A 27,409-nucleotide genomic window follows, 5' to 3' on the forward strand; every position below is an offset into this window, starting at 1 on the left:
TGAACTCATGACACTGAGATCAAGAGTTTTGTGTTCTACTGACTGAGCCGGCCAGGCGCCCCTAGGGTACCTACTCTGGATGTTATAACAGCAGAGAAGAAGCCGAAAGAGGGTTGGGAACTCTCCCAGAGCACTTCCTTACCAACTTCACCTTCCTCATTCCAGACAGAATGAGGAAGCATTCTGCGGGAATACTGCCCGAGTCTCTACCAGAAGTCTTGCCTTGAGCCCAGGGGCTAAGGGAACAAAGGATGGAGCCAGCTCTCTGGCCTAGGCTGCCGAGAGAGGAGGAAGCTGCTTCTTTCTAGCAGCAAACCCAGCTCATAGGACTTGCCCTAGACTCCCTCTGGCAGGCAGGCCTGGCCATTCTCAAGTGAGGAGAAAGGCCCGGTTTTTCTTCTGGATGACATCTGGGTGACAAATTAAAGCATCAGGCTGCAAGCCCAGAGACTTGCATTCTAGGTCTATCTTCTCTGTGTAACCTTAGAGAAGACAAGCCTCCTCACTTTTATTTTTTTAAAAGATTTTATTTATTTGACAGAAAGAGGGAGAAGCAGGCTCCCTGCTGAGCAAGGAGCCTGATGTGGGACTCGATCCCAGGACCCTGGGATCATGACCCCGGCCAAAGGCAGCTGCTTAACTGACTGAGCCACCCAGGCGTTCCAAGCCTCCTCACTTTTAATATGAAAGAGCCAAATCAATGGATTCTAAGCGTCTTCCAGTTGCCAAAGTCCTTGATTCTAAGAAGATGGTTTCCTACCTTTCTTCCTCACTTGGCTGCACACAAGGAACAAAAGCATAGCATTTAACATTTAAGTGGCCTGGACCTCTTGACCTCTATGGGTTCTTTTCTAGCCCATGAAGACTCTGGGGAAGGTTCTCTGGCAGAGAGGTTAGCCCCACCAAAGAGTTGCTAGGGGAAGGAAGGGAGGAAAGTAGCCTGGGCTTTGCTCCCATGACTCAGTCTTCCCTCAGCTTTGTCTCAAGATGTATTTTCAGACCCAGCATTCCCACCCTCAATGGCCTCCTTCCTATACTTACGTGGGCCTGAATGAGAGCAGAGAAAAGAGCATGCTTCTGGGAAATGGAGCTTGGGGTTTACTCAGGAGAGCAGAACTGTCAGTATAATAAGAACAGCACACTCTAGGGTGCCTGGGTGGCTCAGTTGGTTAAGCGACTGCCTTCGGCTCAGGTCATGATCCTGGAGTCCTGGGATCGAGTCCCACGTCGGGCTCCCTGCTCAGCAGGGAGTCTGCTTCTCCCTCTGACCCTCCCCCCTCTCATGTGCTCTCTCTCTCAAATAAATAAATAAAATCTTAAAAAAAAAAAAAAAAAAAAGAACAGCACACTCTAGTGTGGCCCACGAGGCAAAGGGTTTTAAAAAATTCAGCAGAGCTGGACACCGTGTGGTAGTGGAGCCAGCAAACCCCTCCTCTGGTCAAGACACTCACCATCCTGGTGCCTGGGCTTTCAGACCAGACAGAATCCATCACCCTGGCAGGGGATGGGTAGGGGCCGAGCGGCAAGAAAGAGGACCTAAGGGGAGAGAGCCTGAGGGGAGAAAAAGAAGGAAGATAATAGAGTTTTTAAAAGAGGCAGAGAAGGAAGATAAAAATAAAACAAGAAAAGGCGTGACAACTTAAAGGTTAGTAAAGCTGTGTTCTGAAACTTGAGATGAGTAATAAAATGAACTCCTGCGCCCCCACCTGTCCCTGCCCAGAGTCCACAAAGTGAAGGACAGGGACAGGAGGGAGACAGGGCACAACTCAAGAGTCAGGAAGGATGCCGTGTGCTCGCTTTGGAATCAGGGGGATGTTGGCAACGCTGTCTTGGACCAGCCCTGGGTGGCTCTGGATTTCAGAGCCCGCTGCAGAGTGGCCTCTTTTATCTCTACTCACAGATTCTGCTGAGGCCAAGCTAGCTCTTAAAAAAAAAACCCAAAAGCCAAAAAACTTTCTCCCATTCTAACTTCTGAGGCAGTCTGGAGCCCTGGTGGCTATAATTAGCACGTCATCCCCACGGACACCTGTGTCCCTGAACCCTGGCTACACAGGACTGGGCGCAGGGCAGCTACTGGGTCAATATGGGATGGCAGGATGAGTGAAGAGATGAAGGAGACTTCTGCAACAAGCCGGCCAGGCCACACTGGAGCAGAGCTCAGGTCTGGGCACCACACCTGCACCGGGAGACAGACAGACAGGCCAGGCTGGCATGCTCAAGAAGGGGGACCGTGTGCAATGGAGAACTGACCAAGGAAGGAGAGTCTGGGGAGGCAGGGCCGGTGGGGACTGGTCATATCAGGTCCCCCTTAACCATCCCATCCACCTGCGAGTACGTTTCCACCTCAGTGGGGGCAGGAGGGGAGGAGTGTGGGAGGCCGTCAGCGGATTTAATGAGGTCAGACCGTGGGAGAGATAACAGCCATGGCAGCTCCCACAGGAACTCGAGAGCCTAGAAGTGACAGGGCGTGTGAGTGGGCAGAGCTACCCAGGGGGAGACAGACAATGAGAAGAGCAGGAGAGGGAGGGCACGGCGAGCACACCAGGCACTGCTGTGAACACAACCCATGATCCAGCCCTTTGCTGGAGAGGCCTCGGCGCGGCCGGGGGTGGGAGACAGCAGTGATGAAAGAGGCTCCGACCCTGGGTTAATGAGAAGCTGGAGATGGTCAGGGCAAGGCTTTTTGGTAGGAATGGCTGAGTACGGCCATGTGGGGACATGGGCATCTGTTTCTGCCACCACAGAAGAGTACTGCGCTCTGGGGACTGGGTAACCAGGGCAGCAGTGGCAGAAGAAAGCCTAGAGAACAGGGCTCCAGGGAGCTGAGTGGCAGAGCAGAGGTGGCACAGGAGAGGGATGCTGCCCTTCTCCACGCAGAGCCTGCCTCCGGCCCCCACCAGGAGGAGGTCACCCCTGCCTTCCTTCAGTGACCAGTGAGGGTCCACCACCCATGCCCAGTGGACCAAATCATGCCACCTCCCAGGGACTAGTCAGGGATCTGGCCTGCCATCGTCTGCTCCTACAGTGAAGGACGGAGACTTCTCTGTTGAATACCTACTGGGTACTAGGAGCTTTGGTGAAGTAGGGATGGCCCTTCCAGAGGGATCCTTCCTGGACAAGTATGGGAGCCTCTACTTGTCCTCGTGGGATCCTGGCACCAAGCCAGTGCCATCACCCAGCACCTGATGCCCAACAGCCACCGGCAGAGATGCAAGGAGGAAGGGCTTAGGGATACGTCACAGGAAAGAATTCTGAATTAATTTAGAATCAATCAGCTTTTGAGACAGACACGGGAATCCATCCACTTACTCTGGGAGCAGAAGGCAGCAAGAGAAGAGTGATGAGCTGATGGTCCATCACAGCCCCCATCCACACTAGAGGTGGGGGAATGTGAGGCAGTTCAAGGCACCCAGCAGAATCCGAGCACGAGCCTGGAAATATGCCACCTGCCTCCCCTGCATTCCATCTGCAGCCTGCACGCCATGTCCAGTCTCCAGCTCTCCCACATCCCTGGGAAAGTCCTCCCCAAGGCTCTGAGTCAAGGTCTGATCCCTAGTCAGCTGGCTGCTCCCTACCAGTGCACATGAACCAGGCTGCTGGCCACGCCCTCACAGGTGCTGACCCCCTTCACCTAGAGAGCAACAGGGCACGGTACATCCTCTGCACCTTCTTTTACCTTCAACATTCCAGGGCAGAATGACAAGTGTGAAGGTCACTTTAAGTGGGGAAGGAAATGTCAACTCTGGCTCTGGGCACTCATCCTACAGCAGGGCTATCAGAACTACAAGAGGGTCCAATTCCCAGCCCCTGAGCGCTCGACCCTTGGCGCCAAGTGGATGGGTGGGTGGTCAGGCTGCAGCCCAGAGGCCCACCCCTGGAAAGCCACCTCCCACCAACATGATCCCCCAGGTGGTGGCAGACTGGCCCTGCAGGTGGCCTTCCTCTCCCACCCAGATTCTGTCCCTTGCCTGGCAGCACTCACTCTCCTGAGCAAGGCACCGTGAGAACCTGTGTCCAAGCCCACCCGTTCCGGGCGAGGTAGCCCGCGCCTGCCCACAGCTCGGAGACTGCCCCAGCAGAGAGCAACGATTAAAGGCTGTTCAACGCGACAGGCAGCAAAGCTGCTGATGGCACCACTCTGCCACCAATCCCACAAGAGCCTCCTCATCCGTCCTGCCTCTGGGAATAGAACTCTTGACAAAAGCAATGACATCAGGCCGACAACGTCACATTTCATGGGCAGTTAATCACAGAATCTCCCAGCCAGTGGGACTATGACAGGCCTGTAGTACAGGTCTTACGGATGATGACTCACCTTTGGTGTCACTCCTTCAGAAAAAGCTGCTCCAGCCCTCCTAGAATCTCTCATGACAAGAAGCTCCCTCACTCAAGGTGGCTCCTTGTGTCTTCTGACTGCTCTCCCACTCACACAGGCCTTCCTCACATCTGACCAACAAGCGTCTCCCCATCACGTCCAACACGACTCTGGCTTGGCCCTCTCCGCTCCGGCACCTCTGGTCACCAGGGAAAATGAAGATTTCTCTTCTCAAAATCATCTGTCACAGCCTTTTCCTTCCCAGCACTCCCTCCTCTTCCAAGATTCCAAAGCTGCTCCTAAGCAGGTCTGGCCAGCAGACCACTAACCACCTCTCCAGCAGGCTCTCCACTTCTTCCTGGAGCCCAGCCCCCAGAAGAGAACACTCCCAGCCAGCAGGGCCACACCCGTCTCCCTGCCAGCCAGCCCCTTCCGCATCCTTTCCCAGGGCAGCACCAACAACCACGGGTGCTTCCCTCAGGAGAAGCCAGGAGAAAGTACTGGGAACATATGCATTGATACACAAGCTGTCCTCAAGGACCTAACAGGCCTGAGAGGAGAGATGTCCACAGACAGCAGCCCAAGAAAGTGCTGAAGCAAAGACTCCAGCAACATGCTAAGGCATGTATGTCAGGGAACACAGACTGTGGGGATGGAGAGGCAAAAATTCTGACACCAAGATGGCCTAGATTCAAATCCCAAGGCCTGTCACACTCTAGCTGTGAAACCATGGACAGGTTAACCTCACGAGCCTCAGTTTCCTCATCTGCAGTCAAATGCTCTACCCCTGAGCTATACCCCCTCAGTTTCCTCATCTGTAAAATGGGGGCGTTACACCCACCCGGCGGCACTGTTGTGGAGATTAAACATGTTGGATATAGAACCCTTAGCCCTCTGTCCGGTACTACGCATCACCACTATTCCTAATGGAAGCCATCTTTGAATTGAACCTTTCGGAGCTGGCCATATTTCTAAGGCCGACACTGGGAGCAGAGTGAAAACCCTGAGCAATAGCTTAGTATGGGGAGTGAACGGAGCAAACATCTCAGGCCTGTGGTGTGTAGGAAATGGGGCAGAGAGCGGGGCCGGGCTATGGGCTGGAGCATCTAGAGTCAGGATTGTGGGGCTGGAGTACTTGGAGTACTTCCCTCCACCACTGGGCCCCACCTAGGGATGTCAAGGCAGGAGCCTACACACCCTCTGGACCAGAGGGCAGTCTCTCCCGTGAGTCCTCTCTCACTCTGCCCTTGGAAGCTGACGCTTCTGCAGAGCTGCAGCACGACTCTGTCCCCATACCTCTCCCTAAACAACATGTGCAGCCCACTCTCAGGAATCTCTGCTCTGCCTCAAACACCCCCAGGATGCCAGGTTCCTCCACCCCCGACTCGGATTACTACAACAGCGGCCCCAACAGCGGCCCCCTCCCCCGTCGGTCTTCATCCTGTGAGTCTCCCACAACACGTTCTGCTGCATTCCCCCATCACTATCAAGACCCCAGAGGGCTCGCTCCCACCGTACTGTTTCCAAAGAGCCTCTGGCACTACAGAGCGAACAACAAACACCAACAGCAAACGCCAGGCCTGCCCCAGCCTCATCAGCCTGGGCTCCATTACTGCCCCTCTTCTGAGGACAGTCAGCAATGTCCCTTTCTCTGAGCTTCCTCCTTCTCAAGGCCCACTTCCTGTAGAAAGCCCTTTATTCAAGTCCACAGAAACCACTGAGCCTGACAGGGAACTACACAGACATAGGCCTCGGGAAACAAGCCCATTGGATGGGGCCTGGTATACATAAGGTACCACTATGAGCGTGTCAGGGGGGCAGGAAAAGTGCCCCTAGAAAGGCACTAACTGCCATGAGACTTACTGTCAGGTGAGCAATGCACACCTCCAAACCTTCCTGAGCTCTAAGTGGGTGGTCCTTCATTTGCAGAAGTCAGATCAAAGCGTCCCCCTTTAACATGACATGCTCTCAGACAGGTTTTCTGGCAGGGCCTTCTCACTTGGATGGCCTTCAGAAGGGCAAATGACCATCACCCAGTAGAAGACAGATGGGACAGATGGCTGGACTGAGGGTGGGGGCAGGGCCCAGCCCTAAGAAGGGAGACCAGCCCCGCCACCTGACCTGAGCCCCACAGCTCATGTCGCAGACTGCCCAGACCCAGTGGCTGGAGGTGAGGCCTGCCCTGGCAGGTGCTGCCAACAAGGGTTTGTTCTGTGGCCATTTCCTACTCCTAGTCCTTTCTCCCCAGGCTATCTCAAGCTTCACGGGGGATGGAGAACAAGCCTTCATGTCTCTGCATCTTCCCCAGGTGCATTTATGAGTAAGCAGTAGAGTAAGCAGTCAGTAGAACAGAAAGACAGATGCTTGGTCACCACCTCAGAGAGCATGATCTAATGATGAGGCCTCCTCACCCAAGAAATACCCCAGACAAATCCCCCCCAAACCATAGCTCTCTGCAGATGGTGGTAGAACCTGTTGTTGGAGTCAGCCACGCTCTTGGTAAGGGACAGATGCCAACAGGGCTGGCCAGGAATTTGACTCTGGAACTGGGAACTCATGCTTTCAGCTTCAGATAAATGGGGCGGGGGGTGAGGCTGGGCAGTGCCCCCCATAACACTGGGAGCCTCAGACTGTGTTTCCAGCAGAGCAGGAAACAGAGTCTCAGGATCCAGTCTAGTGGCTACGGGAGGAGCAGGAAGCCCGAGTCCATTCCTCACCCTATTCGTTTGTCATTCTCCAAGCCACAGATAATCAATAGCCAGTTAGCAAGACTGCAAGCTCCAATTAGATAAACTGCCTGATCCACAATTGCCAGAATCAGGAACTCTTGGGCAAACCCACCGACTTTCAGAAAGAGCCTTCGCTCTGGTAGCATCTCTTGGGAAACCTCCCTCTCTCCTGTAGCTGAGCTCACTACTCCCTCTGCCAGCCGGGCCCCAACAGCCTGGCACCACACAGAGCTCCCGGCACACAGCAGGCCAGGCGGAGCCTTGGCACAACACTACCTCTGGGAGGTGGAGGCTGGGTCTTCTGACCTTGACGGAAGCCCGTCCAGAGCGTGAGGGGGGTGCCCTCTGTGACTACGCCGTCGTAGCCTGGGCTTCCCAGCCGGTAGCATTTGTTTTGTTGAATCCATTTGGAACACAGAAGACAAGAGAAACCGTAGGGGAGAGCTAGACAAAGTCCCAGTTTCTCCTTGGCCTCTGGCCAGCACAGAGCTGGCCTAACGAAGAAGGCTTCCCTCCCTTCCTCATACCACTCTAACGCGTGACCTGGAGATCCCCCTAAGGAATGCCAGCCCCCGCCTCACAGGAAGTCCTTGACTGACCTCACGACCACGTCTGGAAGCTAATAAGGAGTTTGACGGAGCACAGGACCCCAAGCACTGAGCACTGAAGACAAAGTGGCAAGAGGCTTTGGGGGGTAACTCCTGCAGGAAATGCTGCTCTGGGCCAGGTGGCTGGAGCCAGAGAAGGCCCAGTCCAAAATCCCTGGAAGGAAGGCTGGGTTTCAGAAGGGGGCTGGTTCCTCCCCACCATGCAGGCTGTTCAGGCAGGCCCAAGCCTGAGGGGAACACTGTGGGGCACATTCTGCAGGGGGCACTTGGGGAGAGGCCCTCGCTGCCCCACCAGAATCCTGCTGTCCTGCAAAGCTTACTTTACCTCCCAGTTAAGCCATCACACATTCTGTTATTCACCAGCCTCCCAAGTCCACCATTATGCTTACAGCACCTGCTGTTGCCTAGGGTCAGCCTCATCTCCCCGCCCATTCAGCATCCTGCCTGAGGACCAACCAGGTCTTTCTTTTTGTGCATCTTCCTTCAGCTCCCAGCAGTGCTGAAACCTAACAGATTTTTTCAGGTATCAGGACAATCAGTGGATCCAAAGACACAAACTGATGGCCTGCTGGTTGGATCTGGCCTGCAGGTAAGTATTTGTTGGCACAAATGGAATTCCAACATCTTAAGATAAAATTTTCTGGCTTCTCTTAAAAGAACTGGAATGTGTGGGTACAGAGAATCCTCTGGGCTGTGTGGCAAAACTGGGCAGAGGACCAGCAGCAGATCCTTTCGACGGGACATGGTCACTCTAGCTTGTCCCAGTCCCCGTGGAGCAGCTACTGCGGCCACCCTGGCCCATGTGCTCCAGCCCACCTCTGAGCTCACCTGCAGCTGTGGGGGCCCCATGCATGCGGACAGCTCCCCGGGTGCCAGTGCCCGCATCTCCCTGCTTCTTTGCCTGAAGACTTTCTCCAGCACCGGCTGACATCAGGACAGCCCGGAAGTGCCAGGGATTTAATGCCCGTCCCCCCAAAGAAATTCTCAACTCTTACAGGAGTCAGTGGATTAAAACCCACTCACCTTCTTGTCCCTCAGTGGTACAGTTCTGAGGCATGTTCCACGTGATTATTCACAGGGTCCCCAGTGGGAGATCCAGCGGCCCACAGCGGCAGTCCACTCCTTCACAGGCCTTTATTGGCTTCCTCCTTTCCGCCTCACTTTCCTACCCTTCGCCTGTGCTTACTGGACTCCTATCCCAATTACATCTGCTCCCAAGTCTCAGGGCACATTTTTGGGGAGACCCAAACTAAGAGACCCTATTAGTCTCACTTCATCATTTTTTACATTACCTGCCTGACCCCATGAACATGGCCCTCCGAGCACGTCCCCCTGCTCAAGCGCTGCCGGGGGCCTCCCACCATCCCTGGGGCGGGGCAGACTCACCTCCCCCGAGTAACTGTACTTGCCCCTGAGGATTTGCCGGTACAGCCTGGTGCGGTTGTCGTCCTCAAAGGGCATGGTGCCACTGAGCAGGATGTAGGCAATGACACCCAGTGCCCACATGTCAACGGAATTGGTGTAGGGCTTGCGGACCAGGACCTCAGGCGCAATGTACTCGGGTGTGCCACAGGTGGTCTTCATCAGGCAGTCGTCGCCCTTCTTGCGGGCACTGGCCAGGCCGAAGTCGGTGATGATGATCTTGGAGTCAGTGCCGGGGTGGTAGTAGAGCAGATTCTCAGGCTTGAGGTCTCGATGTGTGATGCCCAGTGCGTGCAGGTATCGGACACCATCCAGCACCATCTGCAGCACCCGCGTGGCATCACGTTCAGTGAACGAACCCTTGGCGATGATGCGGTCAAAGAGCTCTCCACCGGTGGCCAGCTCCATCACCATGTACACGCGCTCCTGCGTCTCAAACACCTCCACCAGCTGGATGATGTTGGCGTGACGCACCCGGCGCAGCACACGCAGCTCTGACTCACATACCTCCCGCCCTTCCCGGTACTTGGTCTCAATCATCTTGATGGCATAGGGCTGTCGGGTTGCCCGGTGCTCCACACGGACCACTCGGCTGAAGCTGCCTCGGCCAATGAGGGCTTTGATGTCGTACTTGGCCGTCACACGTGGGTCAAACTTAGCCCTGTACTTAGCCACCCTGGCCCTGCGTGGTGGTTCTGAGGGAGGCTCTGTGTGGCTGCTAACGGGGGCACCAGGGCAGGGGTTTGCACCCTGACTGGCTGCTGGGAGCCCGGCTTTGAGAGCACCAACACTGTCCACCTCTGTGATGAAGTGCTTGTACACATCCTTCTTAGTGCCACTGAAGGGCTCCACCTTCTTGACGAGATCCAGCTGGACGTCCTTTGGCGGCTCCGGAAGGACCTTGCTTGTCCCACAGCCCATCACGGACACGGGGGCATCCTCTCTAGCGAGGTTGGCAGGACCTGCTCTGCAGGCAGTGCCCCATCTACACCTACGCACACAGAAGAAAGGGCAAGTCAGCACGGCCAGGGATACCTCTGAAAGGATACCAGCCATTCTCCTCATCCCCTCCCCCTTGCCCCGCAATAAACGTAGCCTGAGGACCTGACTCTAAGATGGTTCCCTGGAAGGGAGGATGGCGCTGCCCCCTGAGTGCTCGATGAAGGGTCCAGATGAAAGGCTGGGTCTGAGCTCCCTGGTCTTTTTTTGTTTTTTTTAAGACTTTATTCATTTATTTGTTAGAGAGAGAGAGAGAGCAAGTACACAAGCAAGGGGAGCTGCAGGCAGAGGGACAAGCAGGCTCCTTGATGCGATGCGATGCGGGGGTTCAACCCCAGGACCCCGGGATCATGACCTGAGCCCAAGGCAGATGCTTAACCGACTGAGCCACCCAGGCATCCTTGAGCTCCACGGTCTTGACTTACATCTCCCTGGATCTGATTATCATGCTGCTCTCCAACCCCAAGCGAGGAGCAGGAACATGCACCAGGCTCAGCTGTCACTGCCCCCACCTTCCTCCCTACCCTGCCTGGGTCCCTTATCCTAGCTGAAGTTCAATGTTTTTTTAAATGTTAAAATCATTCCTCTTATTACTCTGACTCATCTTTTCTGACACGGCGGTGTAGAATGTTAGAGGCCTGCTCACCAACACTATCACCCACCAGAAAGCCGCTTCTCCAAGGTGCCCCTCATGGATATCTTTCCTGGCCCTCTAGGCCTCCTGCTGCCAACACTACCATCCCTGCCCTGTTCTCTGCCCTAACCTTACTCTTTCCTAGACGGTTCCCGTTACTTTGCTCATGCACCATCTTCATCTGGCAGTTCAACACACTGTTCCAGGGCCTTCTGCTTCCCAGTTCACCACACAGATGGCCTAAATGCCACACAATCCCAGGTCAGGCTAAATCAACTCCAGTAAACTTAGGACCACAAACCTTAGTACACTGCTAACAGGCAGCTACCAAACTAGCCTGGGCATTCAAGAGACAAAGGGGACCTTGAGCTCTGAAAGGACACTAACAGTTTCATCTTGATGTGACTCAGCCTGTGGATCAGGGTACTCTGCTTCCTTGGAATAAGGATCCAAGAACTTTTCCATTTGCTTCCCAGTGATGTTCCAACCATTAAAACCCTATAGCTGCTGCGGCCTTCATAAGGTGAAGTGCCGAAGTACTGCTTTCCAGAAGTCACTTCTACCCTGGCTGTCCTTCTCTAAGTCTTTCTGAGAGGCCCATTGGTGAAAGGAGAGAGCTGAGAATTTTCTATTGATTATGACACACAGAATTAAGGGTAAAATTATCAATTCAGATCAAACATTTATTAAACATTGTAAAGGGAAAAAAACAGCTTTTTTCCTTCCTGTGTAAGGAGATAAAGTTCTTCCATACTGTATATTTCTTCACTCTATGTCTCTCCTTTACCTTCACAGAGAGCACTTCACTTTTTTTTTTTTTTTTAAGATTTTATTTTTGGGGGCATCTGGGTGGCTCAGTTGGTTAAGCAACTGCCTTCGGCTCAGGTCATGATCCTGGAGTCCCTGGATCGAGTCCCGCATCAGGCTCCCCCCTCGGCAGGGAATCTGCTTCTCCCTCTGACCCTCCGCCCTCTCATGTGCTCTCTCTCATTCTCTCAAATAAATAAATAAATAAAATCTTTCAAAAAAAAAAAAAGATTTTATTTTTTTAAAGTAATCTCTATACCCAGCACAGGGCTCAAACTCACAACCCCAAGATCAAGAGTCACACGCTCCACTGACTGAAGCCAGCCAGGCGCCTCTAGAACACTTCACTTCTGACACCTCTGGTCACATGTGTGGTGAGTCCCCACATCAAGCAATTCTGTAACGCCAGCCGATGTCCTACAATTTAACTCAGTTCTGACACTGTCTACCCAAAGATCTCGTCAGATACCACAGGTTAAGGGCTCAGTCCCCTAAGACTGCTCCCTCCCTCACACACACTTCAGCACAGGTCACAAGCCTGGGTTATCACCTGTGCTTCTGACCAACTGGCCACAGATCAGCGTCCCAAAAGCCCCCTCCTTGAGCTCAATTAATTTGCTAGAGAGACTCCCAGAACTCAGGGAAACACTTACTTACATTTACCAGTTTATTAAAAGATATAGGTGAACATCCAGATGGAAGAGACGCACAGGGTGGGCCAGGCATGTGGGAAGGGGTGCGGAGCTCCCATGCCCTCTCTGGGTGCCCCACTCTCCCAGCACTTCCATGTGTTCACCAACCCAGATGCTCCCCGAACACCCTACTATTGGGATTTTATGGAGACTTCATCACACAGGCATGATCCATCATTAACTCCATTTTCGACCCTAATCCCTTCTCAATAGAATGGGAGGCAGGGCTGAAAATTCCAAGCTTCTAATCACAGCTTGAGTCTGGTGACCAGTTCCCATCTAGGAGTCACCTGGGAGCCCACTCAGATTCACCTTATTAGAACAAAAGACACTCCTATCACCCAAGAAATTGCAAGGGTTTCAGGAGCCTGTATCAGGAACTGGGGTCAAAGGCCAAATATCAGAACAAGAGATGCTCCTGGTGTTCTTAGCACTTAGGACATTACAAGGGTTTCAGGAACCCTGTGCCAGGAACTGGGGGCAGAGTTCCATAAATATTTTAGTTTATCTCACAAAATATCTACTAGGTGCTAGGGATAGGGGAATGAATAAGACATGGTCCAATGTAAATTATACTTTAACACACACACACAGACACATAAGTAAAACACGGTCACCAAAGTCACAGTGTAAATTAAGAAAAAACCATAAAAACAGATCATTTCAATATAGAATGGTGTTAGGCTTGAGAAACAATAGATACATGTAGAATAACACAGGGGTTAGGGAAAGCTTCCTGGAGGTGACCCCCACACTGAATTTAAAGTAAGAATGAGTCAGGTGAGGAAAGGTGGGAATGGTGTTTCAGGCAGAGAGCAAAACACACTCAAAGATTCAGAGGTCCATGGTGAAACCCTGGGCCTGGGAACAGGCAGTCTGGTGGTATGAAGACAGGACTAGGGGAAGGGTGGGTTGAAGTTCTGGAAGCAGCAGGAACAGGTTAGGGTGAGGAATGAGGACCTTCCAGGGAGGTGACTGGAGCTACCAAAGGGTTGACAAAGAGGCAATCAATCTGTACTTAGAAAGAAGTGTGAGGCAGAACTGGAGGAAGGTCAAAGTAGGTTTAAAGGGCCGATGAGGAGGGTGGTGGCCCAGACAGCAGGGTGGAATGGAGAGATGTCATCAGGAAAACAGACAAGGACTGAAAGCGAGACATAAAGAGTGAAAGGAAGGAGAGAGGGTGGCACTCTAGTCCCTTGCTTGGGCTCCTGGGCAGAAGGGTCAGCCGTGTAGCAGGAGGGACAGATTCGGGAAGCCAAGTGGGAAGAGATCATTTTTGGGTGTGTTGCAGAGCACGTGCAACATCCAGATGACATTAAAGTCAAATCTGACATTGAAAAGAGTCAGTGACAGAGATTCCATGGCTGACCAAGGGTGGTGCTTGGGGTGAAGAGGGCAACACCTAAAACCCCCACCCCCAGCCACTGGAGAAGCCAGCAAATGATCCCATCAAAGGCAGCAGAGGGAGACCCAGGCAGGTTTTGCTATGGCAACTTGGAGGTCACAGAGAACCCATAGAGTCCACCAGATTCCAGCGAGTCGAGGGCCTGATTCTAAGGTAGTGATACTGACCAATGTGGCTAACTCTTTCAAGGAACAAGCTCATCACTGAAACATACCCAAGACCTCAAGTAGATAAAAAGGAGGAATCCGGAGACCACAGATTAAGGGCTCAGATTTTTTTTTTTTTAAGATTTTATTTATTTATTTGACAGAGAGAGACACAGAGAGAGAGGCAACACAAGCAGGAGGAGTGGGAGAGGGAGAAGCAGGCTTCCCGCTGAGCAGGGAGCCTGACGCTGGGCTCGATCCCAGGACCCTGGGATCATGACCTGAGCTGAAGGCAGACGCTTAATGACTGAGCCACCCAGGCGCCCCAAGGGCTCAGATTTTAATCAGTATGTCAATATGACTCTCAGCAGAATAAGGTATCTTTCCTCACATGAGGAGGAATGATTCCTCCACCAACACAAGGCTCTTCCATATTTGCTGCAGTTCTCACCCAAATGCCCAGCAGATCCTACACAGTAGCTTAGGAAATTGTGTTTAAAAAAGGCATTTAGAAACAAGGTTCCTTTCCACAGAGGCTACAGATTAGAACTGTGAACTAGAATTCTGCAGACTCATCTCTTCTTTTGGGGAAAAACAAGACTCTCAGTCCTGTACAGGGCTGCAGCTCAGGAAAACGACAGTTCCTGGGCCAGGATTCCTGAGGCAGAACACAGGTTCCTGATCGCACTGGTGAGCAACGTCTACCACCATCCAGGGAGAAGACAAACGGCACAGGTGACCCAGCACAGCCACTCAGATGTCTTCTCCCTGGTGAGGCGGCATCGCCCTAGATCCACAAAATAAATAATCGTTTCCAGGCATGTGCACTGGGTCTTTTTGTTTAAATGTGCCCATCTAGTCTGGTCCCGATGAGAAAAACTAAGGTTGACAAAAGAAAAGGCCTGACTTCTCACTTTAAACAAACAAAGCCTGCACAGGGATGTCAAGTCAGCAGTAAGAGAGTCAAGGATCATCCCTCTCTGACCTGCCTACTTCCTCCCTGGGACACAGTTTCTCCCACATTAGTTCCAATTAGAAACTCTGCCGAGATAAGCTGATGCTGGTACTCCACCTTCCCAACTCCAGAGGAAGAGTGGAGGAGAGAGGCTCCTAGTTCTGGGAAGGGGCAGCAGCCGACAGCCCCCAGGTTGCTCCAGCCCCACAGCTGCTCCACATGTCAATCACATCTGTTAAATCCCCGTTGCTCAGAGGTCAGGTGAAAAGGCAGACACGGGGACAGGGAAGGAGTCTGACAAAACTTCTGGGAATAATATTTTCCTGCCCCTCACCCCGCTCTCCTCTGTATGCCCCTAGCACAGTGACCAGGGTGTGAGAAAAGACTCAGGAGGTCACACTATGCCAGCTATCACAAGGCACCATTCCCTTTCACCGCACCCATCCTAACACATCTTGCAGAAAGAACTGAAGAACTCTCTGGAGTTGGCCTCCACACCCTCAACTCCCAGCCTGATCCCAAGCACTCCTCGAGGAGTGCAGGCATGTTAGAGTGTGGTAGCGGGCATAAGCATCAGCACTGCTGTCCTCACTACAGAATGACAGGCCAAGAAAAGTAGAAACTTGTCTACAGCCACCTTAGATAGTGACAGCCAAGCATGGACCCAAATCTCCCAGTCCTCCATTCAGAGCTCCTTCCATCACAAGGGAGACTCCGGAAGTGCCTGGGGTTCAGCAGAGCTCTGCCTCATCGGATCAAGGCCTCTATCCTTCCTCCTAACACGCAGCTGATGAATCAACAAACCTTTACTGAGGACCTTTTCTGAAGGGCCTGTATTATGAAACCTCCATTCCAAGTGCAGTCGGGGTCACGCTGCTCACTGCTGTACTCTAGATTGCCTTAGAACACGAGAGTTCTCAGCCCCTTGAAGAAAGACGCCACTTCTCAGGTTTCTCGAACTCTCTGGCACACAGCAAAGTGCGGGCACTCATGTTTGTTAACAATAAATGAAAGGTGGTCTGGCTCTTGGATTTCTATTTGCTGCAAGGCAACAGTCTCAGAACCTCTGAAATGTTCAAGTGGCAAGAAGAGGCCAGATTAGTAACTACACCAGAGCCGTGCTCTTTCGGTGCCCGTGTAAATGTCCTCGATAACAAAGTAAGCTAGAGCTCTCAGGTCTGTCGTACAGACTGTTAATTGAACTCCAAAGCAAGTTAGTCCACAAGCTTCCAGACTTGACCACATGGAAGAAAGAGGGCAGGGGCTTAGGATGGTTCCTGAAACAATTTTCTGGCCACATAAATCGAGTCTGTGGCTGTGTCCCAGGCAGAGGCCCATAGGCACCCTGCCCTCTCCAGTAACGTCCCCTAAGACTGTTCTCCACAGAAAAGCTTCACAACCTTTTACCTACAAAGATCTCTATATCATGCTCCCCTGTTTTGAAAGACTATCTATTAAAATGAAGTAGGCAGTAATCTCCAGTAATCCCAGAAATAAGTAACTGCTAAACAACACTTTTAACCATCATGAGGCAAGCAGAGACACCAGGCAAAAGAGTTTGTCTCTTCAGGGGTGCCTGGGTGGCTCAGTCGGTTAAGCGTCTGCCTTCAGCTCAGGTCATGATCTCAGGGTTCTGGGATCGAGCCCCACATCAGGCTCCCTGCTCGGCGGGAAGCCTGCTTCTCCCTCTCCCACTCCCCCGCTTGTGCTTCCTCTCTCGCTGTGTCTCTCTCTGTCAAATAAAAATAAATAAATATCTTTAAAAAAAAAAAAAAAGGAGTTTGTCTCTTTAGATGAAAACTCCCGAACAAAGATCTCAGCAACCTTAGGGGGAGCTATGTGAGTCTGCTTTCTGAAGCAAGGAAACGGACACTGCATCTAGCAATTCCATTTTCAGAAATAATTCTATAAAACCATTTCCACAAGTATGCAAAGATATATTTGTACAAGCAAGTTCATGGCAATGTTCTTTATAATAATGAAAAAACGGAATTACCCAAATATCCATCAGTAAGGGAATAATTACATAAATTAAGATCCATTCATATAATGGAACACTCTGAAGCTGTTGAAATGAATGAGGTAAATCCATATATACTGACAAAGAAAGAAAGATACCAGTCAATTTTATTGAATGGCTTCGTGCCAGAACCCATATCCATGATGTAATAAGTAGTTTAAAATAGTATCTGAAGCATATGTCCAATGAGGGGTTTAAAAAAAGATACAGACATATATGTGGGAAAAATATCCTGGAAAGGGAAAAGACAAACTGTTGACAGTGACTGCCTCTAGGGTGTGTAAATGTGAAGGGAACAGGGAGAGGAAGGAAGGAAGGAAGGAAGGAAGGGAGGGAGGGAGGGAGGGAGGGAGGGAGGGAGGGAGGGAGGGAGGAAGGAAAGAAGGAAGGAAGGAAGGAAGGAAGGGAGGGAGGGAGGAAGGGAGGAAGGAAGGAAGGAAGACTTTCACTTTTCACTATACATATTCCTGTGCTGTTGCTATTTTTTAAATCATCACCACATAGGGGCACCTGGGTGGCTCAGTCGTTAAGCATCTGCCTTCGGCTCAGGTCATGATCCCAGGGTCCTGGGATCGAGCCCCGCATGGGGCTCCCTGCTCAGCGGGAAGCCTGCTTCTCCCTCTCCTGCTCCCCCTGCTTGTGTTCCCTCTCTCGCTGTGTCTCTCTCTGTCAAATAAATAAATTCTTAAAAAAAAAAATCATCACCACATATTACATTTTTAAAGTTAACAAAAATATATATTGTAGAAACATAGAGACTATCATATGAATTTTTTAAAGTGCCAGAATACATACCAAATTCTTAGTGTTTGTGTCTGAAGACACTGTGCATCATTCACACCTATGTTTTAACTTTTAATATTATTTTGTAATAAAAATTGTTATGACTTCTTCTTGGAATACAGTAACTCAGGACACGACTTCTCAAGGACTCCAGCTAGGTACCAAGCTTTACATGGTAATAATTGGTGGGCAGAGATTCTGGTCTTAGGGCTGAGAGAAGCAGAAAAGTTAAAAAGTTTGCTGTGTCTTCATTTTATCATGACCCCAGCTCCATCTAAGACATCCCACCCACTGGCCAGCCCATCATCAGAAATACAGACTCTGGCAATGTATCTGGGCTCCTCCTTCCAAAATCCCAAGGCTCAACCCACAAATATTTACTGAGCTCCTGCTCTGGGCCAGGAACTCAGCCAGGGGCTGTGACAGACGAAAAGAAGGCTGCCATAATCTCTGCTCTCAAGGAACTTATACACAGATGGTTCCACACCAAGAGTCTCTCTTATGATGTCCTATGAGGCCACTTCAAGACTGGCAGTCTGGAAGGGGACCCTCTGAGATAATTTTCTTTTCTTTTCTTTTTTTTATTTATTTATCTGAGAGAGAATGGGAGACAGAGAGCATGAGAGGGGGAGGATCAGAGGGAGAAGCAGACTCCCCGCTGAGCAGGGAGTCCGATGCAGGACTCGATCCCAGGACTCCAGGTTCACGACCTGAGCCGAAGGCAGTTGCTTAACCAACTGAGCCACCCAGGCGCCCCCGAGATAATTTTCTCCCACAAAATGAAAACACTACATTTTTCTACTTTAGCATCATATCAGACACCACGGCAACAGAAGGCTGTCCCAAGAATTAGCTCAGTGATGCCCTAGCCAACACAAATCCACTTAATAGTCACTGAGTAAGATTCTTGGAAGGAAAAGGAGTTCAAATAAATAAGTCTCTCTCTAGTTCTCAACAAGCAGAATTGCTTCCGTTCCTCCAGGGCTGTACTTCTCCGATTTTTCTCTGTGCACCCTGCGGTTGAGGGGGGCAGCTGTTCTGGGCGATCTGGAAGCTTAAGGCTTCAATACTTTGGCACACCTATAGCTCATTCATATCACACAGTCGGGAAGCTCTGAAGAGGATAAAATTGCCCAAAGAACACCCTAACACTTATAAGATAAGACAGAAGGCCAAACCAAAGCCTCACTCATTTAACTATGAACTGTGACTGACAAAGATCCCCCGTATCTAGTTCAGATTCCATGGACAGTAGGATCTGCAGGGGTATTCCATTCCAGGTGAGGTGCAACTCTAGCTCAGGGTCAGAGGCAAACAGGTTTCCTGAGAGCTGCACTTTGCTCATTTATACAATTTAACAAGCAAAGGAACTGCAACTAGAAGGGGACAAAGTGCTTATGCAGCAAACCCACCCTCTAGGGAATCAGCATTCCAAATCTCTTCTAGAGGAATGACCAAGTGCAACTGCCCTAAGTAGAAGCACAGTTTTGTCAGAGCTTTCCTTGATATGCAGAAATTACCTCGAGGAAGTCATATAAGGCAGCTTCCTACATGAGGCTCAGTCTGGAGAGCAAATAGGCTTCCTGAGATCTCCTTTTGACAAGGGACACACTCTGGGAAAAACAGTCATTAGTACTAAGTGGCTTCCATTTCCCGAGTTCCAACTGTGTTAAGCATCTTTTTTTTTTTTTTTTTTTTAAGATTTTATTTATTTGACAGAGAGAGACACAGAGAGAGAGGGAACACAAGCAGGGGGAGTGGGAGAGGGAGAAGCAGGCTTCCCGCCGAGCAAGGAGCCCAATGCAGGGCTTGATCCCAGGACCCTGGGATCATGACCTGAGCCAAAGGCAGACACTTAACGACTGAGCCACCCAGGCGCCCCTGTGTTAAGCATCTTGTGTGCACTCTCACTCCTCTGTGCAACCACACACAGTAGGCATGATTATTGCTATTTTGGAATGAGCAAAATCGGGCTCAAAGGACCTCAAGATCTCACAAACAAGAACTGAATCCAAGTCTTTCTGACTCCAAAGCCCATAAATCCAAGCCCTTTCTGACTCCAAACCAGCAAATCACAGTGCCTTCCCAAGTATGGGCAATGAGACTACACGGCACAGTTAGCCCTTCCCACTGGACAAAGAAGACACAACAGATTCCTAGTGCAATGACAAAGATGTTCAACCAGGGAGCAGAGTAAAGTCACCTGAGGTGTTTTTTTCAAAACAGATTCCTACCAGATTCCAGATCTTCTGAATCCAAATATCAGAGAGTGAGAGTCTTGAATTTCTATCTTGAAAAACTACCCCAAGAGATTTTAGACCACCAAAGTTGACAAGGCTGCACCACCTACCACATGAATATATGTGCATGTTCAAACAGGAGATACCCACTTGCTGTCCTCATGTCAGATCCTGGCCCCTGACAGGGACTCAATAATACAGTGAACCTGTTCCTAGTCTTAAACCAGCAACCTATCCCAGTCCATTCAGCTCCTACTTTACGCCAGACACTCAGATGCAGACAGGAGACCCAGACCCACCATCGAGTGACACAACATGATATACTCAACAGTAGTCACATGAATAAAAGTACAAAGGAGCCAATGGTTACGTGTGAAGCAAGTAAGACTTTTCCCTTGGAAAAGAAAATGAAATCTAAGGTGGATTTTAAAGGACAGATGTAAATTTTCCATTCTGGTGATTGGGGGTGGGGCTAAAGAAGAGTATTACAAAATGCATATCTAAAGTACAAGGGTATTAAAACACCGAGCACAGCGGGCTCACGTGCCCTAACAGAGGGCAGAAGTGCCCAGGTGTTGACTTCCGGATTAGGCCTCTACCAGATTATGAAGAGCCCTGAACGCCTTGCTATGAAGCTTGGACTTCATCCTGTAGGCACCAGGGATCCAGTTTCAGGCAGTGAAGGACTTATTCAAATTTTCAGGTGGGAATTATCACTTCAGCAGCTTCGTGGCGGGGGAGTGAGCGTGGGGAGCTGGGCTTCCTCTTATAAGCTGAAGGATGATGGCTTGCGGAGCAAGCAACGCGGCTACTCTCAAGCCTGCTTTTTCCCAGCCTGAACACGAAAGCGACCAGCTGCCCCGACAACTGCTAGCGTTCAGTCGCAAAGGAGGGGTGTGAAGTAGGTGCCGGACACGAGAAGGCAGTGAGGATAATCTGCTTAGTTCACCCTGACCGACGCCGGCTGGCTGAACAGCAGGCAGGGAAGCTGACCACGTCCACCAGGCCCACGCGGCCCCAGAGACGGGCTAACCCAGCACAGCAGCATGTTTTGAGGCCCATCCAGCCTCGAACACCAGGGATCCCTAGCAGCCATCGCCTGGCCTGCTCCCCAGTCCCGTAGGCCCCGGCACACCGGGCTCCGGCCGAGGGCTCCGGGCTGGGCAGGAATAGGCCCAGGGCGCCAGGAAGCGACCGTGGCCGCAGGGCGTTAGCCCCTCCCGCCCGTCGGGCCGTCGCCCTGGGCCGGGCCGCCTCACCTCGCGCGGACGGCGGGGTCTTCGGCGTCTCGGCGGCTGTGCCGACCCTCTCCGGACCGCGGACAGGGTCGCCGCCGCCGCCGCCACCGCCGCCGCCGCCATCCTCAGGCGTCAGCGTCGTGACGTCATCACAGCGCGCGCTTTACGCCAAAACAAACCCAGGCCGCCCTTGGGGCGGGGAGGGGGAGGACCTCGGGAGAGACTGGCTACGCGTTTAATCGCGGCTCCGAGCGTGGCCTGCCAATCAACGCCTTCGAAGCGGGAACTTACTCTCTCCCTTGGGTGAGTCTAAGTAACCCTGAAAGTACCTCCACTATAGGGCACCGGGAGGGACCTTCCTACCGGGGGGGTAGGAAGAAACTGTCAAATTTCTGGTTAGGGCAGAAGGACGCCCTGTAGTGCAAAGGTGGGGACGTAGTGCGTTTCAACAGAAGTTTTTGGCAGTGCCTCCGCAAAGGATCGATTTAAATTTCATTAGCAAATCACTTTTTTTTACTGCAATTAAAATAATTGAGGCCCTCAGAAGTGTTAAATTTGGCCTGCATCACAGTGGAGTTGCAAATGGTTAACTTGAGGATCAGTGAAGGTGAAGTGAGTCTTGGGCTAACATCGGAGTAACGGTTTTTTGTTTTAAACTAATTTTGTTTTGTTTTAATTCGTTATTGAATTTAAGTGTATTCTGAAACTGCAAATCAAGTAGATTAAAAAAAATTGTTACCATTAAGACATCTCTAGAAGATCAGAATTATCTCATTACTTTACAATAAACCCAAATTACAGGGGGGAAAAGTAGATGCCGGAGGTAATAAGGGCATTCTAACCTCCTTCCATCTACCTCATTTCTGTCGGTTCATTTGTTAAAATATTATTTACTTCATACATGAAATTATCTTTAATTGACTTATAAGCTAATGTTATACTTTAAACCTAAAAATAAATTAAAAGTAATAAAACATCATGGTCTGTTTTACATAGCAGAGTTTCATAAAAAATTTTATTTAAAAAAAACACCTTTGGGAGGTGGGTGGGGCAGAATAACCGGGTGATGGGCATTAGGAGGGCACATGATGTGATGAGCACTGGGTGTTATACGCAACTGATGAATTGTTGAACACTACATCTGAAACTAATGATGTACTGTGTGTTGGTTAATTGAACTTAAATTTAAAAAAATTAAGAATTAAAAAACACCTTTAAAAATCGTTGCTCCCCCACCTCCCCCCCCCCAAAAAAGGTCACTTCCAAAAGTCTAGTGATTAAGGGCATGACTTTGGGGTCAAACAAACCTGGGATCATATCCCAAGCTCTGACACTTTCACAGCTGTGTAACCTTAGGCAAGACTCTTCTCCTCAAGCCTCATTTTTCTTATGTTTTATGGGGATCATAATCCTGACCCCACAGAGTTGTTGTGAAGGTTAAGAGTAATATGGAATTCTAGGGTTGGTGGGGCTTAGAAACACACACAACACCCCAGTTTTACAGACATTCAGCAAATCCAACAAGTATTTATTGAGCCCTTGCTACTGGCAGATGCTGGTCTGGACTCTGGCAAAGAACACAGGGTCCTGAGATGAAGAGGTATGTTGATGCAGAGGGACTGGGTTCAGGACATTCAGCGCCCAGTCTCTCCCCTGAGCAAGAAGCTATTCCATGTCCACAGAGCTGTAAATGTGAGACACACCATCACCATTATGCTCTGGCCTGGGCAGATGTGTCCAGGGCCCAGTCTGGCTATCAGCCCACCCCTCTCCTCCAGTTCTGGGATAAAAGATACAAAGCTCTTAAGCCCCTGGCCAGAAAGCAGATTCTGTCCCCACCCCCATGCACACACTCCAGGTCGGTCAATTCCAGGGAAGAGCAGGGACTTAGCAAAAACCAGGGTAAAGTAGGTCACAGCAGGAGGATGGTAATCCCCCTGATGGCTGGCCAAAGCAGTTGAGCCCCTGCTCCTGGAAGCAGGCTGCTCCTGGCCATCCACCAAGAGGGGCTGTGAGAAGACTTTCGGGGTCTGGATTCCCAGCATCATCCTTCCCAAAGTATGCCCAAGCTAGGTAAGGGGGCTGCCCCAAATGACACATCCTCCATGCTGAGGTCATTCTCAATCCAAGCTCTTACTGACTATAATACTTTCTATGTTGGGCTTAGAGTTTCTGTCTTTGATTCCACACACTTCTACAAGTGTACTCTTTATACCCAGCCCTAAGTTGTGTGCTAGAGACATAAAGAGGATGCTTGGGGAGTCCAGAGTGGAGAATTCTGACCTGGACCCAGACAGTAGTAAGCCAGTGTTATCAGTACTGAGAAGACAACTGGGGAGCTGTGTGGACCTGTAGGAGGCTTCTGATTCAGGTTTGGAGTCAGGATTAGGAAGGAAGTGATACTGAGCAAGAAAAGGAGTTCACCAGGAGGATATGGGGAAGGGCATTCTGAGTACAGAGAATAAATGTACAAAGACCCAAAGCGGGGAAGGGCTGGGTAGCTCAGTCAGTTAAGCGTCTGCCTTCCACTCTGGTCTGATACCGGAGTCCTGGGATCGAGCCCCACGTCCGTTGGGCTCCCTGCTCAGCAGAGCCTGCTTCTCCCTCTCCCTCTGCTGCTCCCCCTGCTTGTGCACTCTCTCTCTGTCAAATAAATAAATAAAATATTAAAAAAAAAAAAAAAAAAAGACCCAAAGGGATAAAAGCCTGGCCTTTACTTTTGGAAAATTCTGGTGGTCAAAGTGGGGCAGATTTGGGAGGGATTTTCTCCTGAACTTTCTCCTTTAGGTGATGTGAGAAGATGGGTAATGACTGGTTGGAAGGGGCACCTGGGTGGCTCAGTCATTAAGCTTCTGCCTTCGGCTCAGGTCATGATCCCGGGGTCCTGGCATCGAGCCCCGCATTGGGCTCCCTGCTCAGCAGGAAGCCTGCTTCTCCCTCTCCCACTCCCCCTGCTTGTGTTCCCTCTCTTGCTGTATCTCTCTCTGTCAAATAAATAAAATCTTTTAAAAAATAAATAAATAAACCCAGATCTTTAAAAAAAAATGACTGGTTGGGAGATAGAAGTGGAGATGAAAGTACAGGTGAATGAAGCAGAGGAACAAAGGTAGGGCAGAGAGAGTTGACTGAGGTATCTGAGCTAACTGGAATGGGACGGTGTTTGGGAAGAATGGATGAAGTAGGGCTCCTACACACGAGGATGGAGGTCTTTGGAGGCACCTGTCACCCTGGAGCCAAACAAGGGTTCAGTTAGGGCTGATTCTGTCCTGGAGGCAGTACCCCCCAGCATGGGGGGTTTTAGTGTAAACCTAGCCTGCTAAGCTCTAGATTCCTACCTTGATTCCTTTGGGCTCCTCTTGTAAAGCCCTCTCCAACTCAGCCCCATCTCTCTTCTACCACCTGTAAGTCTCACATCCTGACCTCCTCTATCACCCCCCATCACATGCCTTCCCTGAAGCCTCCCCTGATGCCAAGGACTGTTGAGTAGGTAGATTCCTGCTCCATGCTCAGACAGAGGGGAGTCGCAGGAGTGGACTGAATCAACTGTGGGCAGAGCTGGCTTATGCAGGGCCTCATAGACAATGAAAAGGAGCTTTAACATCGGAATCGGTTCTAAATTTAGAAAAAAGGGGGGGTGGGTAAAGCAGAGGGAATGAGAGCAGAAGTCAGTGAGGCCATGGCACTGTCCACACAAGTCATGGGGTGGTGGCTTGGGGTAAGGTCCTAGAGGTGGTGGTGGAGGACTGATTGAGAGAGGGTTTCACCCTCTCTGAGGACTCCTCCTTCCCTCAGGATTCTGCCCATGCATATTCTTGCTCTTCTCCACCAGGATGAACAGGGTTTCCTCACACACCACATACTCATTCCATGCTTCCAGAACGTCTTCTGGGATTATTGACTTCACAGTGCATACCTCTTCTCAAAGAACAAGGTACAGCAGAGGCCGGAGGAACCCTCATCAGGACCCTAGTTTCTGCAGCTCCAGGTCACCTCAGGGACTTGAATATAGACCCCAACATGGACTCCCCACCTTCTGGAACAGGTTCCCCTCAGATAGACCAGGACCCCGGAGAGGGAGAAGAAAAAGCACTTAATCTGTCTTGAAGGCCAAGATGGTAGTTAGCAGAGATGGCAGGAACGTGGAGGCCAGAACGAACCTGGGGATGGTGGTGAACTGGCTCAAGGGGGGTGGGGGTGGGGTGGGACACTTCACCCCCTCACATGCCCATGGGGCCAGAATAGGAGGGGCAGGCAGGAGGTAGAAATGCCAGCCCAGGAGAACAGAGGAAGGCTGTGCATTCCGGAAGATTTCGGGTCACCACCAGAGCTCCTGGAACCTACACACAATGGAAAACTGCACAGCCAGCCCTGGGAAATGAGTGTCTGTAAGTAGAAAGATTGAGTCCCCTGTGGTGGCCATGGGCCCCGCCCATCCATCCCTGGGGATCAGCTTCTGGAGGCTCCGCCCCGACCAAGCGGGGCTGGCTCTGGCCAGAAGAAAGGAAAGAGCTTAGTACAAACATAAATACCTTTAATGAAAGCCAAGAGCACTCTGCAGAGCCCCGGTAGGAGGCAGGGGTGCTGCTACTCCACCAGACTGGCTAGGCCAGAGGCCCCAGGAGGCAGGCGAGCGCCAGAGCAGCCGCCAGCAGCGGGGGTGTCGGGGTGGGGGTGGGTGCAGATGCTCTTGCCTGCAGCGTCTCCTGGTTGGTCTCAGGGCCTGTGCCATGCTCCCTAATACGCACAGGGGTGCCGCACAGAGCATGCAAGTTATCCGGGTGTGCGGCCCGGCGAGCTTCTTGCTGTAGTGACTCCCACACAGCGGTGGCCTCCTCTGGGCAGTGCAACAGGACTCGGGAGGCACAGATGTGGAAGTCATTCCAAGACCTGTTAAAGGCTTGGGGTTAGGATAATTTGGTGGGGCAAAGAGGTTTTTGTAATGGGAAGGGAAAGGTTCAGGCCCCAGGGTGGTGGGGGGTCCCACAGTTAGGTGGCTGTCTTCACACCTGCTCTTACCTGCAGACAGTCTCCAGCTCGCCTCCAAGACCCATGCCGTCCCCCAAGCGGATGAGACACTCCGCGAAGCCCTGGTATATGGTGTCACAGCCCCCTCGGCCCGTTGCAGCTGCTGCCAGGGGAGATGCAAGGACTAGGGGTGGGGGTGGAGAATGTTTGATAGGACGAGCCGCCCCGCCCCCCTTCATGGCCAAGCCCCTGGGGGCTTGTTTACCTTGGTATGCTTGGGGGACGTGACTCAGCGTGAAACAGAGGCGTGAAACAGAGGCACCCACGGGAACCAACGGGCATGTCTGGGGATCCACCTGCACTGGCTCCCCTCTGGGCACAACCCGGACAGGATATGTGGAGAGCAGGGGGAAGGAGGTGTCTTGTCCCAAGGGGTTGGCTCTTTCTCTGAGCTTCTAGGGTGACAGATCAGGTGAGGATCGTCCAAGTGAAGGAGTCAGGACACAGAAGAGGGGCAGGGTCCAGGGCTATGGGCTCCCTTAACTGTCCTGAAGGCTGGACAAGCTTACTTGGCCATCCCACCCCATCCCCAAAGACAGGTGTTCTCAGCCAGGTAGAGCAGGATAGGTGGGGCCAGAATCCAGGTCAGACCCTAAGAGAGGGCCTCAGGGGTCCCACAGCTGGTCTAGGGGGTCTCACAAGAGCCTAGGTCTCCCTTTACCAGAATGGGCAATGTGGAATTTTGGGGTCCTTTCCCCTTGACTAGGTGTCAGTTCATGCCCATTTTGCATCCTGAAGCCACTGGCACGTATAATCCGCTCCCTGAAGCCCTCGCACCTCCTCTCCAGCCTGGTTCCCAGGGTTCAGGAAGGCTGGGCCTCAGCTCTCACACGCCCTATACCTAGACCGGGAAGAGGGTGTGCCGCCCAGCCGCTAAGCTGGGTCCAGCACTCCCGCACTCACCAAGTGGTAGCAATAGCAGCAACAGCCCCAGCACACCGGAAGGTCGGGGCGGTCTCTGGCGGTGCTGACAGGAGCAATAGCTGTGCATCATCCCCGCATCATCCCCGGCTGGGAGCCTAGTGCTGGAGCTAGCAGCTTGGAAGCAGCTTGGAAGCCCAGCCCTTCGGCCCAGCCCCCGGAAGAAGGGATTGTGATTGGATGGGAGCCGGGGGCGGGGCCCAAGGCCAGCTGGCGGCCCCGCCCCAGTACCCAGACCGGGAAGGAGGGCAGGGACCCCAGAGAGAAGAGCTGGGGACACAGGCAACTGCAGAGCTGACCCCAGGGCCCTTGTCTCAGAGATGGAGAGGGGATCTGGGAAGGCAGCTGTGCAGATGAGGGTGGGTGTCCAGGCACCTGGGTTAGCCTAGGCAGAGCTCCACAAAGGGAAGAGAGAGGGGAGAGAGAACAAAGGTCCTTATCAAAAGTACACCAAAAACACACACATACTC

General features: G+C 51.6%; 2 protein-coding genes across 2 annotated transcripts in view; both read right to left on the minus strand.

Moving 5' to 3' along the window:
* PSKH1 (protein serine kinase H1) overlaps positions 1–21,128 on the minus strand; it is a 27,302-nt gene extending 6,174 nt beyond the window's left edge. Inside the window, exons 1-2 of the mRNA XM_035024939.1 lie at positions 21,015–21,128; positions 9,039–10,065 (exon numbers count right to left, since the gene is read on the minus strand). Coding sequence (XP_034880830.1) covers positions 9,039–9,995 — 957 coding nt within the window. The 5' untranslated portion in view covers positions 9,996–10,065; positions 21,015–21,128. The remainder of the gene's footprint in view (positions 1–9,038; positions 10,066–21,014) is intronic.
* Positions 21,129–25,594: 4,466 nt separating this feature from the next.
* On the minus strand, positions 25,595–27,012 carry NRN1L (neuritin 1 like). Its single transcript, XM_035024518.1, has 3 exons — positions 26,922–27,012; positions 26,010–26,142; positions 25,595–25,880 (listed from the first exon to the last, which is right to left on the minus strand). Exons 1-3 carry the CDS (start codon positions 27,010–27,012, stop codon positions 25,595–25,597), a joined length of 510 nt encoding a protein of 169 aa, XP_034880409.1.
* Between the last annotated feature and the right edge of the window lie 397 nt (positions 27,013–27,409).

This window comes from Mirounga leonina, unplaced genomic scaffold (assembly GCF_011800145.1).
Source record: "Mirounga leonina isolate KUSES-001 unplaced genomic scaffold, KU_Mleo_1.0 Mir_180, whole genome shotgun sequence".
Lineage (NCBI taxonomy): Eukaryota > Metazoa > Chordata > Mammalia > Carnivora > Phocidae > Mirounga > Mirounga leonina.

Bases quoted from the DNA above. Each gene is read 5' to 3' on its own strand.
- NRN1L (XM_035024518.1), bottom strand. From the start codon at position 27,012: ATGATGCACAGCTATTGCTCCTGTCAGCACCGCCAGAGACCGCCCCGA. The intron at 26,143-26,921 runs GTGAGTGCGGGA...CCCCACCCCTAG, and splicing joins GCTGCTATTGCTACCACTTG to TCCTTGCATCTCCCCTGGCA. The intron at 25,881-26,009 runs GTAAGAGCAGGT...AGCCTTTAACAG, and splicing joins GAGCTGGAGACTGTCTGCAG to GTCTTGGAATGACTTCCACA.